This window comes from Prenolepis imparis, unplaced genomic scaffold (assembly GCF_030444845.1).
Source record: "Prenolepis imparis isolate NDT839.2.m4 unplaced genomic scaffold, iyPreImpa1.0 SCAF_3, whole genome shotgun sequence".
Lineage (NCBI taxonomy): Eukaryota > Metazoa > Arthropoda > Insecta > Hymenoptera > Formicidae > Prenolepis > Prenolepis imparis.
In genome coordinates this window covers 5,553,576-5,567,068 of record NW_028141161.1, presented here as the reverse complement: position 1 = coordinate 5,567,068, position 13,493 = coordinate 5,553,576, and the positions used below count along the sequence as shown (strand labels likewise).

The following is a 13,493-nucleotide window of genomic DNA, read 5'->3' as shown; positions in this document are numbered from 1 at the left end:
CAGCGTTGATGTCGCTCCATGAATGTCATTTATTTAGGTTATCAGTTTTGACATATTTTGATATTTTGACACATAGGTTCAGTTTTGATGTAAAGTAAAAGTATATTTGTTTCATTTTACGAGAACTCTTTGTAAAACGTTCTAAATAAAGTAGGAGATTGAAGTATTTGTATATAAAGATACAAGTATATGTAAAAACTTTCGATGAAAGATTGTGAGTGATTTAAAACCGGAGTGCTCTATTTCCTGCTGGTATCCAACATTCAAGAAAGATGCCTTGGAGGCTACGATTCTCGACATTCCTGACGATGTATTAAAATACTTGGAGCACGACGCGTTTGTGTTGCCTATCGAGGCGGTGAAATCGCTAGCAGAAAATTCCGAATGGACTGACGGTTCACCGGTGACCGATGAGGATGAGGTTCATTATCCTTTCTCAATATATTGAAAAATTCATGCAATGAATTATAATTATAACTAGAGACAACTACCTAATTTATAAAAGTCTCTTTAATCATTACAGGAAACGTACTATCAACCAGCATTTCTTGAATTCAGTAAAAAAATACAAGATGTATTAGACGAATATGATACAATATTCATTAAAACATGTATTATAACGGCAACCTCTCCGTTTTTCTTGTAACTTTTATATTTTGTTTATTTTGGTCTTTAAATAAGATTCTGAGAAGGAAAATCGTCGCTCATGTTCCATTTATTTTTAATTAATTTTTTTTAATTTCTCGATGTCAGTAAGTAAAAAAATGATAATTTATGATCTCTCTCTCTCTCTCTCTCTCCCCCTCTCTCTCTCTCCCTCTCTCTCCCTCTCCCTCTCTCTCCCTCTCTCTCTCTCTCTCTCTCTCTCTCTCTCTCTCTCTCTCTCTCTCTCTCTCTCTTTCTCAAAGCAAAGAATATTTGTTAAGTGGTCGTAAAAAAGTATTTATACAATTTTATGTTATTGACAACATAAATAAAAGTATTCTCTGCTTTAACCAAGAACACAAACTGATAATTATAAAATATTCTCTGCTTTAATCAAAATCACAAATTGTTTTCTGTGGGAATAGTAATTTTATTATATTTAAAAGAATATATTAAATTTTAATCCATTTAAAAATTATTAAAATTTAATATATTCTTTTTAATATAGTATTTAATAATTTAATATAGTTTTTGTTCGTCATTTTAATTGTTTCAATACCGGGTCTAAATCGTTTTGACTGTGCAGATGCATCATTCTTAAAAATACAAAGATGATTCTGTGATAAATTTTATATCAGATCAGATAATAATCTGCAAAATACACATTTATATTTGGCTGAGTAACTTTTTTTAAATATTTAAAATAATAAAACATATATTTTTTATAAAACATAAATTTTTATTTATTTGGCGCAATTTTTTGATATCATTTTTTTTAGAAATATTAAGTTTTTTTACAATAATTTAAAAACACTGTTTTTTGTATAACACTTTTTCACATGGCGTGTGGACTTGGCGCCCTTTTTTTACCTTTTTTTAAAAAGGTAAGTTTTTTTAAATGTTAGTATGATCTTGAATTGCGTTGTCAAGATCACGTAAAGGTCACCTTCAATTTCTTAAATGGAACACCCTATTTTTTATTACATATTCTTGTAGCTTACCTCGAGAGCTTTCCAAAACACTAGAATTGAGTTATTTTTTATTAAGTACTTTCCGAGTTATGAGACTTGAAGTTTATAGTATTTTGACATAAACTATAAAATATCTTGTGAAACAATCAGTTTTCGATAATCTTACCTTAATACTTTTATGCACAGAATAATGAGACCAATCAACTAGTGTAAAGAAAACACATAGTTTAAAAAAAAGTATGTAATTTGCAACATATTTTTTATAAATCATTTATGTGTTTTCTTTACATCAATTGATTGGTCTAATTATTTTGTGCATAAAAGTATTAAGGTAAGATTATCGAAAACTAAATGTTTCACAAGATATTTTATGTCAAAATACTGTAAATTTTAAGTCTCATAACTCGGAAAGTACTTAATAAAAAATAACTCAATTATAGGGTTTTGGAAAGCTCTCGAGGTAAGCTATAAGAATATGCAATAAAAAATAGGTGGTTTCATTTAAGAAATTGAAGGTGACCTTCACGTGACCTCGACAACGTTATTCAAGGACATAATAATATTGCTATGTAATGCGTCACATAAAACCCTACAACTTTTGTATAAAACATTTTTTCAGAAAACGTCATCCTTTCGAGATATTTCGCCGTCCCGGTACTTTCTGTATATCCTGTATATCACATATTAATAAGCTCGTCTTTTAGCAATTATTAATATATTCCCCTTTAAAAATTTAAAAGTGAAGTTAATGAGAAATTAATTAAAATAAATCGATCTTATTTAATTAAGTTCTCATTAATTATTGCGAAAATCGCGAAATTGTAGTAGAGAACTTTTCTACTCGGTTTTATAACATAAAATCGGTAGGTCTCCACTTTGTTTCTATATGTACTTTAATCGTGGAAAAGCATTTATTATTCTATTCAACCAATAAAAAAGAAAAGCGTGTACAAAAATTATTGTTTTATCGATAAAACAGGACAGCTTTAGGATCCCCTTAAGGGGATGCTGACGCCGTCTGTCTTACCGATAGAACGCGAAATTGGATTCGACCATAAATCTATTTATTTAAAGGCCCTCTTAAGGTCCAAGAAATAGGCCAAACAAGTTTGATTTTACTGTTTATCGGTTCTTTCTATTCGGTGATTCCTATTTGATAAAGGAATTTAGTCCTTTTGTTCAACGGCCATTTGGGTACAAATAGAAAAAAATATGTGTCTTATTTTGACCTACACTAAAACATATTCAAAGCGCATCAAAATTGGAGATGGGCATTTCTCTCCCTTCTCTTGGTAAACATTCGATCTCTAAAATAAAGCTAATTAATTAACAGAAAAACTATTAGACAAAGTCATTTTTGAGTATTCTACTAACAATAAGACAATTTTCTCTACCAATAAGACAGTGATTGTCACAATTTGGAAATAATCAGTATTGATTTAAACAAAAGAAAAATACTCAAAAATGCCTTTTATCACACAATTTCTCTGTCAATATATCAATTTTATAGTTACTATAAAGAAATAAATGACTATATTAAAACTTGGTCTATTTATAGTTATTTAATCGTTAGAAATGTTCGTATTAAACGCATTTATAATTTATATTTAAGTGATTACATATAGTATATAGTAGCTTAATATTTAATATATGTGCTTAAAAAGTTATATTAAACAATAATGTTTTTAACTACTTAAATAATGATAATAAGTGAAAAAATGCCAAAAAATGGTAAACTGATATAATTTATTTTAATAGATAAGAGATACTTGTATGTAGGAATTATCAAGAGCGTTGATTACGAATAAAGTTTTTGCAAAATTAAATCGTTTAAGGCTCCTGCATACTCGATTGCCAAGTCCGTAAAATTTGTACGACAGCACCATATTTGGCAAAACTATAAACTATAAAGCGTGAAAATGACATAAATTATTCTTGCGACTTACAGCGTCATTTATCATTTTAGTGGTGTTTCTATTTTTAAAATAATTGTTATAGTGTTAAAATATACCGAAGACTCTCATTTTGTTATAATTTAATATGTAAAAGCAAATATTTATTTCATTTCGATACCTGTCAAACAGCGGGTTTTCGTCCTTGATTAGGCTCAATTCGATTCGACATATACAATGTTATTTATTGCTTACCCAAACAAAAGGAGTTTTCGGTATATTTTACAAGTCGGTTCTATCGATTACAAACTCTATTTTATTGAAAAACATTTTTATTTTAGCGTAAGTCGCAAGAATTTTCATGGTATATTTTCTCGCTTCTGACGTCATCAATTCAAGATGGCTGCAGTGAGTATGCAGGAGCCTTAAGAACTAACAATAAGCGCGATAAATAAAGCGCAAACTCTTTCTTCTAATGAAATTTATTGATTATTTAGATAGATCGTACGTTTTGGTCGATCTATTTCTGGTGTGATGATAACCGGCCCTGTGGGCATGAAACCCTCACTTAGGGTTGGAAAGACTACTGCCGCGGATCAGCTCCTCAAGCTAAACTAGGAGTTCTGCGGGGCTCTACGCGGATTGATTACAATCCCATAGCGATTCTTGGGATCAAAATGAATATGGATTCTAATGATCTTATTTCTGGAGAAAAAAAGGGAGAGAATTCACAAGGGTCCTCGTCTTCTGGGAGAACAATAATTGTTTCGGAATGGGTTCTTCAAGGCCCGGAAAAGAGCGAGGTTATTATCAGCGAAGCAGTGATTTCTCGCAAAAGGAATCGATGTGGAGTTGAGAAAAAAGAGGTAGAAGGGAGAAGATCTCAGCAGTGTCAGTTCACTGCTCTTTGATTCTCCATCCCAGGATATCGAGTCAAAGGTCACTATTAAAACTCAGGACTCAAGAGACCAGGTTCTACGTTATTGCTTGACGAGGGTGATGTTTTGGAGGATTACTCTAAACAGGTAATAATTTCGCTATTTTGTTACGAAAAGCAATGATTAAATGATCTTGCAAGGATTCAAAAGGATTCACGAGGACCGCGACACTGTCCGTAAGGAACTGTGCTGCAGAAGTGAAGATGAGATAGCATTCAGTTAGCTCACTGAGTGAAGAGAACATATCTCTCTCTAAGAAAGCGCCAGACTTAAAGTGGTCGTCTTGAAGGCGTAGGGTTGTCTGTGTTTGTACTTGCGATGGCAGTTCTGGAGAAGCAATACCAAAGTATTGCCAGGGCTAACTGGCAAGTCTTTCTCGAAAAGGAGGGATTTTCCCGAGAGGAAAAACATCATTCAAACTAAGAGCGCAGAACTTCAGAGTAAGTTACAGGTTCGAGCCAAATTACGGCGGATCTGCTCAGAGTCTATAGTGAGAGGACGGAACAGAAAGAACTCCAGCCTGGGCCTTATTAATTTAGGCATGGCGAGGGTAGGATTCACCCAGATTAACCATGCGTCATAGCAGCGTCTCGGGTGTTCTAGCTAGAAATATGGGTCTACAAGAGCTGTATCAGAGGATATGCGGCTTGTGGAAAACTTTTTAAATCTTCCACAGCCTAAATCAAGGTAATTGCGGAATGGAAACCTAACTAATCTAGTTCATGGTGTAAGTAGAAAGGTGAACCATTTCGATCGATGCGTAGTAGGTTAAAATTAGTGGGGAACGGTCAGCCAATTTGAGCTTTTACAACATATTATTGTGTTATTTTCCTAAAAAGCATGAACTAAGGAGACTGTGGCTCGAAGCTTGTCAAAGAAAAGAACGGGATATAAAACTCAGTTGTGGTGAGTTTAGGTTCCGAATGCTTATAAATATAATTTTTTCCTTTTCGTATTTTTATATGTATTCACAAATTGCTACGATGTAGTGACATAACCTTGTTGTAAAACCAAATCATACTTTCTATTGATTATCTCTCATTTTAACATTTGTAGTATAAATGTATATTTTGCCGAGTAAATATTTTGGTCATTACGTTGTCGAAACATCGCAGTATCATTTCGGCAATAATTCAACGGAATGTCTTATTTGTAAGGTTTTTACGATATAAAGAAACTTTTAAACAGCGCGCTGCTTAAAAGCTCAAACTCTGATTGGTTAAGATCTCAGATCTCCATCATTATGCGCAATGGTTCACCTTTCTATATTACTTTTATCATGATATGGTCAAGATAGAATTCGCTAAAGTAAATACGAGTAAAGCCAAAAAGGTGATAGTAAATTTAGCGTATTTTCATGATAAGAAGGAGGGGGGGGGACTTATCTCGCTGAAATCAGTTAAGCTGATAGAATGCTGACAAGAAGAACAAGTGCTGTTGCGATCACACAATTTAAAGGAGTATCGATAATATCGATATTAACAAAAGAGGCAGGAGGCTTTTGAAATATTTGGCGGTCATTGACTCGGAGAACAAAAAATAGAGCCAACGTTCTAGACCGCAATAAGGAATGAGATACTCGACCTCATTTTCTGCTCCAGGAATTTAATTAGTGACTTCACTAACCACTTGGTCAGTTGGGGGCTCTCATGAGCTCTCCTCTGACCACGGAAAAATTGTTTTTGAATTTCTTAACGTGTGGTTCAAGGCAATCAAATGAAAACCGAGAAATTCGATGGATTTAATTTTTTTCTCTGGAGAGACTTAACCATTTGTCTCGGTAGCTTCTGTAAAAGACACGGCATCAACAAAGAGACACAATTCTGTGTAGATCATCTACACAGGATTTTAGTTGACAACTTCTGAAGAGAAAAACTGTCCTGAAAAAATGATCAGTTTGACTAAGTTTTCTTGGTAAAGTCCGAAATTGCAGAGGTTTAGGGTAAAAGCGTGTCTGAAATAAAGCCAGAAACACAAGTCGTTAATTCGACTTTATCCCAGAAAAAATTTTCCAGAAGGCCTACTGGAAGCCAACTTTACGGGCTTTTTAGAAGAGAATACAATGTCGAATTGGATGACTAGGCCTCGGATTAAAGATATAAGATGGTGACTAGGATCTGACGGCTAGTATTGTGAAATCAGAAAAAGTGGAATGAATCGTTAGGGTCTTTAAACCGTAAAGACGGATTTTAACCCCATATGAAGTTGTTTGATTGATTGGACTGCCCGGTATATGTCAGATTCGAACTGTTTGGCTCAGTCTTTCTGAGGTTCGTACAAGTAAGTAGTCTCATTTCTTATCAAAAAGGCACGATGAACTTTGCGTGTCACAGGTGAAGCTTTATTTTGAGAACCGCTTTGTCTATTCTATTCTATTCTTTAGTAAAAAAATTTATTTTAGAATATAGAAGTTAATTTGGATATAGATGTGCAGAAAAAAGAAACTAAAGGAATAATATTAGTTAAGTTAAATAATCTTGAGCAGAAAAGAGATAATACAAAAAAGTTTAAGAAAGAGAAAAGAGAAAATGGACTTGAATAAAATATGATAAAATATGAACATGATAGAAAAAAAATGAAAATGGAATAAGAGAGAAAGGATTCTTTATTACTAAAGAATAAAAGGAAAGGCAATAAAAATAGTAGTGAAGTCAGAGCAGAAGTCGAGGAACAAAATGAATTGGGAAAAGTGGAGACACTTAAACCGGATAAAGATAAGAAAAAGGGGGGGGGGGAAGAGAAAATGGCAGAGAAAAAGCCAATTATAAAACTTAAAAAAAAGAAGAGTGAGAGCAAAGGAAGAAAAGAAAAGAGAGAGGAGAAAGAAGTTGGAAAAATTAGCGTTTTGGAATGTAGCAAATTTAAACAATAAAGATAAAGAATTTTGGAAAAGATGGAAAAATTAGAAAACTTTAGTGCTAATAAAGAAGGTATAATAAATAATAAAATAGAACGATAAAAGGCCTTATAAAAAAAGGGGGGGGGGGAAGAGAGAATAATGAGAAAATAGACGAAATAAAATAATTAAAATTTAAAAATAAGATAAGAGAAAGAAAACATTGGGAGGATGAGGAAAATTAAGTGTATAGAATGTGCAAAAGGGAGAAACATAAAAACATATGGAATGTAAGACATCGATAATCACGGATGAAAGAAACTAAAATAAGGTTGTAGAATGGATATATATATTCGAGGAAAAAGAAAAAACAATACAAGAAAGAGATGGAAAAAAAACAGCAAAGAAATAAGTGGTAAAAGAGAGAGAGAAAGAAGAGAAATAAAGAAAGAAAAAAAATGAAAGTGCGACAAATTGGAAGTGAGAAAGAGAAATAACGGGAGAAAATATAAAACTAATAAAATAAAATAAAAAAAACTCTTCTCTCTCCCTTCCTCCCCCCCTCTCTCTCTCACATATATAAATACAAAAATTCAAGAAATGGACTAATAAGAGCCAGGCGCAGAAATTTAGGTCCCAACAAACCTGTGCTGTTATATATATATCGCTGAGGTCATGATATATGTATTTTTCATGTTCTTCATCTTGTCTTCGATTGCTTTGAAGACGTAAGGCAGGAAAAAAGATTTTTTTTTGTCAATTGATCTTCTGAAGATGGTCCAAAGCACGGTCTTGTATACAGGTCTGGGCACTTCGGCGAAAATATGTGAGCAGAAGTGACGCCAATATGGCGTCTACAGTTGGCCGATTACCAAGAGCGTAGACACGTTTTCGGCACTATGTTGTCTGACAAAACATGCCAACTGCGCTTGCGCGTCGGCCTATTATAGTCGCCATATTGGCGTCACTTCGCTCACACCGGTTTATATGAAAATAGTATAGGAGTGCCCAGACCTGTATACAAGACCGTGGTCCAAAGAAAGGATCAAAACGTTCAAATCAAATAAAGAAGATTTTAGAGAAAGTTAAAGAGAAGTTTGTTGCGCCTAATTTCTGCTCTTATTAGCCCATTTTTTACCTGAAAAATGAGAAAAATAAAGATAGAAAGAGCACAGAAACGGTAAGATAAATTTAATGTAGCATTGCATGTATGTCGATATATTAATTAGGCGGAGAAAGAAGATAATTAAGTTAGCGATTAAGATTAATAAAAACATAATTTGTAAGAGAAGATAACGCAATATAAGAGGAACCGGAAACGTGAAAAATTGTAACCCGGTTGGAATTAATCAACTCTATATTATCTTTATCTATCTATCTGTAAAATGTCTGAGGATCATATCAAGCATACATATATACAAAATAAAGCGTTATAAGTTAATATCAGAGAATATGTAGAAAAAAAGTTTGAGAGGAAAACTTTGGTATCAAGGGGATACATACCTTTGTCACGTACAAAAAATGGCCTATTTTGGGATTTTTTTTCTCAGTACTTATTGTTAGATAACGCAGTAATCAATACAAGTTTTTAAAATTTTTTTCGTTTTATATATTTAAATATATGTATATAAAATATTATTAAGTTTTATAAGTTATTAAGTTTCATAAAAAATTGTAACTTTTATGGCAAGTTGTGTACACCAGTGATGAGCGTGCACGGTCCCAGTGTCTGCATGATTTTGCATTTTAGTTCGATCTAAAAAGTTTCGTAAATTTTTATAAATTAAAAAATTCCCCCCGACAGTTTGTAACTAAAACATTTCTTTACAAGAAAATATTTTTATTTTTTAGATCAAACTTACAGTGCAAAATGCAGACACTGCACGCTCATCACTGGTGCACACAACTTGTCATAAAAATTACAATTTTTATGAAACTTAATAATTTTTAATATACATATACTCAAATATATAATGAATAAGATAAAAAAAACCTTGCATTGATTACTGCGTTATTTACTGAGAAAAAAATTCCCGAAAATAGGTCATTTTTTTGCGCGCAACAAAGCTATGTACCCCCTTAAAATGACCTCCATTTTTTGAAATGAGATTACCCTATTTTTTTTTTTACATAAATTGGTTCCTCATAATATTTGGCATAAAAAGTTATATAAGTTACGAAATGAAAGGAATCAATTAATGTAAATAAAACAACTACGTATTTTTTTACATTAATTAATTCATCTTATTATTTTGTAACTTATATAATATTTTAATATATATATTATAAATTAAATATATATACATATATATAAATAAAGATGTATTTATAATATTTTTAACACTTATTGTTAGTACACATTTTGGCTTATTGAGAGATAGCCGACTGCTTAATAAGAACAAAATTATCAAAGAGGGAATTTTTCCTCTTAATCTTAAGGCTCCTGCATACTCACTGCAGCCATCTTGAATTGATGACGTCAGAAGCGAGAAAATATACCATGAAAATTCTTGCGACTTACGCTAAAATAAAAATGTTTTTCAATAAAATAGGGTTTGTAATCGATAAAACCGACTTGTAAAATATACCGAAAACTCTCCTTTTGTTTGGGTAAGCAATAAATAACATTGTATATGTCGAATTGAATTGAGCCTAATCAAGGACGAAAACCCGCTGTTTGACAGGTATCGAGATGAAATAAATATTTGCTTTTACATATTAAATTATAACAAAATCTTCGGTATATTTTAATACTATAATAATTATTTTAAAAATAGAAACACTGCACTAAAACGATAAATGACGCTGTAAGTCGCAAGAATAATTTATGTCATTTTCACGCTTTATAGTTTATAGTTTTGCCAAATGTGGCGCTGTCGTACAAATTTTACGGACTTGACAATCGAGTATGCAGGAGCCTTAATAACATTTCAAGAGAATTCGCTAATTTTTCCAAGTACAAAAAAAAATCCTGAGAATTTTAGATTTTCCATATTCTAGAAAGTAAACACTCTGATTTTTAGATTCGTAATTTGTAACATCAAAAATTCTTAAATATTAAGTTCTGTGTGAGTTAAAAAATATATCTTTGTTATCATCTAGAGCGTTATAACTTGTCTATATAATCTTTTAAAAAAATTAATCTCTAAATAATATAAAAAAACAATAAAAATAATACTTGTAAAAGTATAAAATGAAGTTTGACAAAATCAGATTATATGTTTAAATTTTAATTGTAAAATTGAAGTAAAAAGAATCTCAAATGTATAAAAAATATTTACTTTATTTAAAATATCAAGCTCAGATGTTTACAATTAGTCATAATTTTTTAAATTTTCAATAAAACAATATAAAACGAAATCTTTCTTTATATCTTTATTCTTAATAAATTCGGAAATTGTTTCACTGAGTCTAATTGTAAGAAAATTAATAACTTAAAGTTCAGATATTTATATAGTTTAACAAACACTGCGCACACACAATTTATTATATACGAGAATAGGATAAAAAATTCGCGTACATATAGAGAGCAAGAGAGAAGATGTTTATACCATTTTTACAATTCATCCTTCATATAATTAAGTGCCAAGTTTTATATCCTTCTGGCAGTTTTTTTTTTCGGCGTTATGAATGAGTATAGTAGGAATATATTTAAAAAAATAAAAAAATAAAAAAATCGTGTCATTTTTGAACGTCTTGTAAACAAGTTTATGACAGCATGCAAGTTGAATTTGTCCATCATAAGTATCCAATAAATAATAAGCTAGTAAATTTAAATAAGACAAAGTGAGCTTAAAAGGTGAACTTGATGAAAATTACTATTGTGATAGTATAAACAAGTCGAATCATGATCGATGTATATTAAATTAAAAGCGAATTATATTAAAAAATAAAAATATTTTCAAAAATAAACTAATTGTTTTTATATTCTTATCCACGAACTTTACATCCTATTCCATACATATATTATTAAAATGTCATATAATATTACATACCTAAATGTAATGTAATTAGAGCCTGGGCAAGAACCATTTGCCCGCATCTCAACATACAACCCCAACCTTTGTCAGATGTAAATGTGGAACTGCAACCACCAATGGAAATAAAACCTTTGCGATAAGTAAACCATAACTTGGATCTGATGTCTCTACGTATCACTTCGAGCTCTAAAATTTAACACCTTACAATTCACTTCATTGGAAACACACGCAACACGCACACACACACACACACACACACACATATATATACACTTTGATCATTTATTAGACCTTTTAAAGCATTGTATTTTATGCCAAGGATCCAAACAGGTTCATCTGTTTGCGGTATATCCTCTGCCTCGTCGGAAACATTTTGGGTAAATAGACTATCCATTATTACTGTTCTCACTGTTAATACCTATAAAATAACAAATACAATGCAATATAAAATAAATTTTAGAATTAAAAATTTTATCTATTATAAAATGACTAATTAAACTACGATTAATTTGATCAATGATTAATTCGCGATTTACAGAGAATCACTGCAGCAAATTTCTAATTATATAATTTCGTTTAATTCGTTGTTCTTAATTTAATCTTGCTTTCCATTTTTTCATCAAATAATAATAAATTTAAATTCATATTAATAAAATGCAGATATTATTTATCAGCCAAATCCACAAACATCAGATATTAACAAATTGGGCACTACATATTATATTGGCAGGCCTCTGGTAGCAACCAAGCATGATCTGTTGTCATGAAATAATGGCAGAAATATACAAGATATTATATAAAATATGTATAGTAATATCTCTAATTATAATTTTTTCATTTACCATTATACATATCTCGTAATCAAGTTCTTGCTTGAAATTACAAATATAAAGATTGCAAAAGGCAGCTAACAAAATTAAAAATGTATAGTATTTCTATCAGCTTAATTTCTGATAAAATTCCAACAGAGAATTTTTTTTAGAATATTAGATTGATTTTTTGGAAACTGGATGGATCAATAAAAAATTATTCATTTTCTGACTGCTTGAGATGCAAAATAAGAATTTATTTCCTATATAAATCTATGAGTTTTACGAATTACCAATAAATAAATTATTTATCTAAATTTATTTTATGAATTATTTCATCATGCCAATTATTTATATAGTATATTATATATATATATATTTATTTTTAAAAAAATACAAATATCTGGTGATTTATTGTTAACATTTGCACACAATAATATCTGTATTTCTTGCATCTATATTAATAATATAATTGTGTTTATCAAGCATGTTCTATCTTTACTGTGTTTTTGCCATCGCATTGTGTGAAAGCAAATTATACTTGATTTCTGCTGCATTTCTGTCATTGCGCTTGATACAATAGATTGTATTGCATTCCTGCCATGTTTTCATTGTCATCGCACAGCAGATTATGTTTGATTTTCTGCCATTAATGCTTGATATGATGGATTTTGCTTAATATTTGCTACGTATGTCATAATAGTAAACAATATTCGATTTTTGCTGTATTTTCAATGTCATATCGGCCGTGCTGTCAGAAATTAAGCTTTAAGGACATAGCATATTGAAGAGTCTGCTGCAAAATCACGATTGAATTTCCTGGCATACGATTTTGCTATCTGGGTAATAGTCAAGTTAATAATTTAGCCGCAGTGACTTTTTCGATAAATTGTGAACAGAGAAACATTTTTTACAAAATTATCTTGTAATTAAGTAGAGAAATAAGATTAAGAGTTAGAAAAGTTGCTTGTACACACCTTCACCACGAAAGCGAAAAACATTGGTCATCGCATCTGCATCCTTATATGTAGCGAGGTTAGATGCGCCATTTAAAATCGAAGAATTCTTAAAATAATAAAACACAAATGCCTCTTGTATCAATTTGGGAGAGATGAAGTTAGTTGGCGTTTCGAGAGTTCAAAGTTTATCTCATTCTTCGAAATGCGCGATTTAAAAAACAGAAATCGACGCTCTTTTGTTTCTTCTAAGGCCGAAATCACACGGTGCGTAAAGGGCCATCTACAATGGAGTGTCGTAGGCCGTAAAGGTGCCTTTTCATGCTGACGCTCGACGCTCATTTTTAGCGTCAAAAGACGTCACGTGACCAAAAATAAAGATACCAATTCGTCAATTTTGGTCACGTGACGTCTTATGCCGCTAAAAATGAGCGTCGAGCGTCAGTATGAAAAGGCACCTTTACCG

General features: G+C 31.3%; 1 protein-coding gene across 1 annotated transcript in view; it reads right to left on the bottom strand.

Annotated features, from left to right (window-relative positions):
• Atg4a (Autophagy-related 4a) overlaps positions 1-13,305 on the bottom strand; it is a 33,005-nt gene extending 19,700 nt beyond the window's left edge. The window contains exons 1-3 of the mRNA XM_083033193.1: positions 13,049-13,305; positions 11,554-11,680; positions 11,278-11,448 (exon numbers count right to left, since the gene is read on the bottom strand). Coding sequence (XP_082889319.1) covers positions 11,278-11,448; positions 11,554-11,680; positions 13,049-13,072 — 322 coding nt within the window. The 5' untranslated portion in view covers positions 13,073-13,305. The remainder of the gene's footprint in view (positions 1-11,277; positions 11,449-11,553; positions 11,681-13,048) is intronic.
• Between the last annotated feature and the right edge of the window lie 188 nt (positions 13,306-13,493).